Source organism: Salvelinus fontinalis, unplaced genomic scaffold, assembly GCF_029448725.1.
Source record: "Salvelinus fontinalis isolate EN_2023a unplaced genomic scaffold, ASM2944872v1 scaffold_1054, whole genome shotgun sequence".
In the NCBI taxonomy this organism is placed as follows: Eukaryota; Metazoa; Chordata; class Actinopteri; order Salmoniformes; family Salmonidae; genus Salvelinus; species Salvelinus fontinalis.
Genome location: NW_026601263.1, coordinates 32,237 through 38,236, shown reverse-complemented (window position 1 = coordinate 38,236; position 6,000 = coordinate 32,237). Strand labels below are relative to the sequence as shown.

The 6,000-nt window shown below is 48.2% G+C and overlaps 1 protein-coding gene across 1 annotated transcript in view; it reads left to right on the top strand.

The window, feature by feature from the left end:
- LOC129848546 (dynein axonemal heavy chain 6-like) overlaps nucleotides 1–6,000 on the top strand; it is a gene marked incomplete at both ends in the record, with an annotated part of 54,954 nt that overhangs the window by 16,988 nt on the left and 31,966 nt on the right. Inside the window, 4 exons of the mRNA XM_055915713.1 lie at nucleotides 1,451–1,612; nucleotides 1,978–2,115; nucleotides 2,773–2,940; nucleotides 4,301–4,449. Of these exons, the coding sequence (XP_055771688.1) occupies nucleotides 1,451–1,612; nucleotides 1,978–2,115; nucleotides 2,773–2,940; nucleotides 4,301–4,449 (617 nt within the window). The remainder of the gene's footprint in view (nucleotides 1–1,450; nucleotides 1,613–1,977; nucleotides 2,116–2,772; nucleotides 2,941–4,300; nucleotides 4,450–6,000) is intronic.

The following is a 6,000-nucleotide window of genomic DNA, read 5'->3' as shown; positions in this document are numbered from 1 at the left end:
AACGGGTTAATGGGTGGAGAGATCCTAGAGAGAGAGACACAACGGGTTAATGGATGGAGAGATCCTAGAGAGAGAGACACAACGGGTTAACCCGTTGTATGTCTCTAGGATCTCTCCATCCATTAACCCATTGTATGTCTCTAGGATCTCTCCATCCATTAACCCGTTGTATGTCTCTCTCTAGGATCTCTCTAGGATCTCTCTAGGATCTCTCCATCCATTAACCCATTGTATGTCTCTAGGATCTCTCCATCCATTAACCCGTTGTATGTCTCTCTCTAGGATCTCTCTAGGATCTCTCTAGGATCTCTCCATCCATTAACCCATTGTATGTCTCTAGGATCTCTCCATCCATTAACCCATTGTATGTCTCTAGGATCTCTCCATCCATTAACCCATTGTATGTCTCTAGGATCTCTCCATCCATTAATCTGTTGTATGTCTCTAGGATCTCTCCATCCATTAATCTGTTGTATGTCTCTAGGATCTCTCCATCCATTAACCCGTTGTATGTCTCTAGGATCTCTCCATCCATTAACCCATTGCATGTCTCTAGGATCTCTCCATCCATTAACCCATTGTATGTCTCTAGGATCTCTCCATCCATTAACCCATTGTATGTCTCTAGGATCTCTCCATCCATTAACCCATTGTATGTCTCTAGGATCTCTCCATCCATTAACCCGTTGTATGTCTCTAGGAGGATGGAGAGATCCTAGAGAGATACAACGGGTTAATGGATGGAGAGATCCTAGAGAGACCCTAGAGAGATCCTAGAGAGAGACATACAACGGGTTAATGGATGGAGAGATCCTAGAGACATACAACAGGTTAATGGATGGAGAGATCCTAGAGAGAGACATACAACAGGTTAATGGATGGAGAGATCCTAGAGAGAGACATACAACGGGTTAATGGATGGAGAGATCCTAGAGACATACAATGGGTTAATGGATGGAGAGATCCTAGAGACATACAATGGGTTAATGGATGGAGAGATCCTAGAGAGATCCTAGAGAGAGACATACAACGGGTTAATGGATGGAGAGATCCTAGAGACATACAATGGGTTAATGGATGGAGAGATCCTAGAGAGATCCTAGAGAGATCCTAGAGAGAGACATACAACGGGTTAATGGATGGAGAGATCCTAGAGACATACAACAGGTTAATGGATGGAGAGATCCTAGAGAGAGACATACAACAGGTTAATGGATGGAGAGATCCTAGAGAGAGACATACAACGGGTTAATGGATGGAGAGATCCTAGAGACATACAACGGGTTAACCTGTTGTATGTCTCTAGGATCTCTCCATCCATTAACCCATTGTATGTCTCTAGGATCTCTCCATCCATTAACCCATTGTATGTCTCTAGGATCTCTCCATCCATTAACCCATTGTATGTCTCTAGGATCTCTCCATCCATTAACCTGTTGTATGTCTCTAGGATCGTTGCTACCTGTGTCTGATGGGGGCTCTTCAGTTAGACCTTGGTGGGGCTCCAGCAGGACCAGCTGGTACAGGGAAGACGGAGACCACTAAGGACCTGGCCAAGGCTCTGTCCATCCAGTGTGTTGTCTTCAACTGTTCTGATGGTCTGGACTACAAGGTACTGATTAGACTTACCAGCACAGAACCTTCTATTCCAGGGCTTCCCAAACTCAGTCCTGCCCTAGCACTGCACGGCTGAGTCAAGTAATCAGAGCTTGATGATGAGTTGGTTATTTCAATCAGCTGTGTAGTGCTAGGGCAAAAACCAAACCGAGTTTGGGAAATCCTGTTCTCTCCCCCTCTTCCTTTCCCCTTCTAATCCTAACCCTCTTTCTCTCTCTCTGTCTCTCTCTCTCCTATTCTCTTTGTTTTACCCAGACACTAACACTAGGGGACAGTGTCACCACAGCAGTGGATCTTCATAATGTAGGATTCTGTTATATTCCTGCTATCTGCTTAACCAATCACCTGTCTGTGTTTCAGATGATGGGGAAGTTCTTCAGTGGTCTGGCCCAATCAGGGGCCTGGTGCTGTTTTGATGAGTTTAACCGCATCGACATCGAGGTGCTGTCTGTCATCGCCCAGCAACTCATTACTATCCGCAATGCCAAGATGGCCAAGGTATACCCTCCCCTTTTAGAATATCTTTACATTTAGAAACTGGGTCATTCGAGCCCTGAATGCTGATTGGCTGAAAGCCGTGGTATATGAGACAGTATACCACGGGTATGACAAAAGTATGTTAATAATTATGCTAATTATGTTAATAACCAGTTTAAAGTAGCATTAAGGCAATTCTGGGTTTGTGTTCTATGGCCAATATACCACGGCTAAGGGCTGTATCCAGGCACTCTGCGTTGCGTCGTGCTTAAGAACAGCCGTTAGCCTTGGTATATTGGCCAATAACCACACCTCCCCGGCCCTTTTTGCTGAAAGATATCAGAAATACAGTATATACTGGTACCTACAACTCACCACCATCCACAATGTGAAGATGGCCAAGGTATAGCTACACCTGGTCACCCACAGCCTTCCTGGTTCTAACCTCCATCCATCATACCAGTCAGGCAAGATTGATGTCCGCTTGGCTGAAGAAGTTGTTAGCCCTCTGAACTAAAGCCTGGATATCAGGTCTGTTTCTGCAGACCTCAGTGTAACAGAGGTAGTTTAACTAACTAACCTGTTGTCACGGTGATGTGTACTCTACCTAAGAAAACGAGATGGTAGATGCTCACAACCTGGTTTAGTCCTCCGTGTCATGTGGTCTCTGTCTTGTAGCTGTCCAGGTTCATGTTTGAGGGCAGAGAGATCAAGCTGGTGATGACATGTGCTGCCTTCATCACTATGAACCCAGGCTACGCTGGACGCACTGAGCTCCCTGACAACCTCAAAGCCCTGTTCAGACCCATAGCCATGATGGTGCCCAACTATGCCCTGATCGCTGAGGTAACTGGGGGGCTGGGGATGTGTTACGGTGCTGTGGTCATTTGTAGCTGGGGACCAGATAATTTACTTCCGTTTCTCCCCGTCCTGCTTCCATTCTCTCCTCCCCCCATCCTCCTCCTCTAGGTGATCCTCTACTCTGAGGGTTTTGAGTCCAGTAAGACGCTGGCCCGTAAGATGACCTCTCTCTCCTCTAGGTGATCCTCTACTCTGAGGGTTTTGAGTCCAGTAAGACGCTGGCCTGTAAGATGACCTCTCTCTCTCTCCTCTAGGTGATCCTCTACTCTGAGGGTTTTGAGTCCAGTAAGACGCTGGCCCGTAAGATGACCTCTCTCTCTCTCCTCTAGGTGATCCTCTACTCTGAGGGTTTTGAGTCCAGTAAGACGCTGGCCTATAAGATGACCTCTCTCTCTCTCCTCTAGGTGATCCTCTACTCTGAGGGTTTTGAGTCCAGTAAGACGCTGGCCCGTAAGATGACCTCTCTCTCTCTCCTCTAGGTGATCCTCTACTCTGAGGGTTTTGAGTCCAGTAAGACGCTGGCCCGTAAGATGACTCTCTCTCTCCTCTAGATGATCCTCTACTCTGAGGGTTTTGAGTCCAGTAAGACGCTGGCCCGTAAGATCTCTCTCTCTCTCCTCTAGGTGATCCTCTACTCTGAGGGTTTTGAGTCCAGTAAGACGCTGGCCCGTAAGATCTCTCTCTCTCTCCTCTAGGTGATCCTCTACTCTGAGGGTTTTGAGTCCAGTAAGACGCTGGCCCGTAAGATCTCTCTCTCTCTCCTCTAGGTGATCCTCTACTCTGAGGGTTTTGAGTCCAGTAAGACGCTGGCCCGTAAGATCTCTCTCCTCTAGGTGATCCTCTACTCTGAGGGTTTTGAGTCCAGTAAGACGCTGGCCCGTAAGATCTCTCTCTCTCTCCTCTAGGTGATCCTCTACTCTGAGGGTTTTGAGTCCAGTAAGACGCTGGCCCGTAAGATCTCTCTCTCTCTCCTCTAGGTGATCCTCTACTCTGAGGGTTTTGAGTCCAGTAAGACGCTGGCCCGTAAGATCTCTCTCTCTCTCCTCTAGGTGATCCTCTACTCTGAGGGTTTTGAGTCCAGTAAGACGCTGGCCCGTAAGATGACCTCTCTCTCTCTCCTCTAGATGATCCTCTACTCTGAGGGTTTTGAGTCCAGTAAGACGCTGGCCCGTAAGATGACCTCTCTCTCCTCTAGGTGATCCTCTACTCTGAGGGTTTTGAGTCCAGTAAGACGCTGGCCTGTAAGATGACCTCTCTCTCTCTCCTCTAGGTGATCCTCTACTCTGAGGGTTTTGAGTCCAGTAAGACGCTGGCCTATAAGATGACCTCTCTCTCTCTCCTCTAGGTGATCCTCTACTCTGAGGGTTTTGAGTCCAGTAAGACGCTGGCCCGTAAGATGACCCAGATGTACAAGCTGTGTTCTGAGCAGCTTTCCCAACAGGACCACTACGACTTCGGCATGAGGGCCGTCAAGTCTGTCCTCGTCATGGCAGGGTAGGACCCACAGGGGGTGCTATTCTATACCGGTCTAGGGTAGGACACAACGTTGTACCCACCCTGTTCAATCAAACTTGCAAACCGGTATCTGTTAGATTTTGGGGGTAAAAAACAAGGTACTTTTGAACTCGTCATGACCAGATAGGACACAGAGAGAAAAACAGAACTCTATTCAATCAAAACCACAAGCCGGTATCTGACAGTTTCTGGGCTTATGAAAAAACAAGGTAAAGGTCGCTTTATGTTCAATTCAGATTGAACCGATGTTCAGTTTTATCCTCATAGTGCCGTTTACAGATCCCCCTCTACCCAGAACCCTCTACCCAGAACCCTCTACCCAGAACCCTCTACCCAGAAACCTCTACCCAGAACCCTCTACCCAGAACCCTCTACCCAGAAACCTCTACCCAGAACTCTCTACTCTTACGCATTTAACAGGCAGTTCTATGCAAATGTGAACCATTGGGTAGCGTTCCCAATGGCACCATATTCCCTATGCAGTGCACTACTTCTGACCAGCTTTATATAGGGAATAGGTGGCCATTTGGGACACAGACCTTATTGTCAAAGCTGAGAGTGACACAGTGCAGGAGGGTGACAGGAAGAGCAGACTAGACGAGGGAAAATCTTGTTTCCTCTCTGCAGGGCTGACTCAGAGAGAATAGGATAGTAGCATAGGACATCCTGCCTGGTCTACTGACACATGACAGCTCCCTGACAGGAAGGACTGAGACACTATATCAACATCGTATTAAAGATGATTGGCATCATTCAGATCCTCCTGGTCCAGATGTAGTGATTTCCCCTGTCTGTCCCATCCATCACGCTCCTGGTCCAGATGTAGTGATTTCCCCTGTCTGTCCCATCCATCACGCTCCTGGTCCAGATGTAGTGATTTCCCCTGTCTGTCTCATCCATCACGCTCCTGGTCCCGATGTAGTGATTTCCCCTGTCTGTCTCATCCATCACGCTCCTGGTCCCGATGTAGTGATTTCCCCTGTCTGTCTCATCCATCACGCTCCTGGTCCCGATGTAGTGATTTCCCCTGTCTGTCCCATCCATCACGCTCCTGGTCCAGATGTAGTGATTTCCCCTGTCTGTCCCATCCATCACGCTCCTGGTCCAGATGTAGTGATTTCCCCTGTCAGTCCCATCCATCACACTCCTGGTCCAGATGTGGTAGTGATTTCCCCTGTCTGTCCCATCCATCACGCTCCTGGTCCAGATGTGGTAGTGATTTCCCCTCTCTGTCCCATCCATCACGCTCCTGGTCCAGATGTAGTGATTTCCCCTGTCTGTCTCATCCATCATGCTCCTGGTCCAGATGTAGTGATTTCCCCTGTCTGTCCCATCCATCACGCTCCTGGTCCAGATGTAGTGATTTCCCCTGTCTGTCCCATCCATCATGCTCCTGGTCCAGATGTGGTAGTGATTTCCCCTGTCTGTCCCATCCATCACGCTCCTGGTCCAGATGTGGTAGTGATTTCCCCTGTCTGTCCCATCCATCACGCTCCTGGTCCAGATGTGGTAGTGATTTCCCCTGTCTGT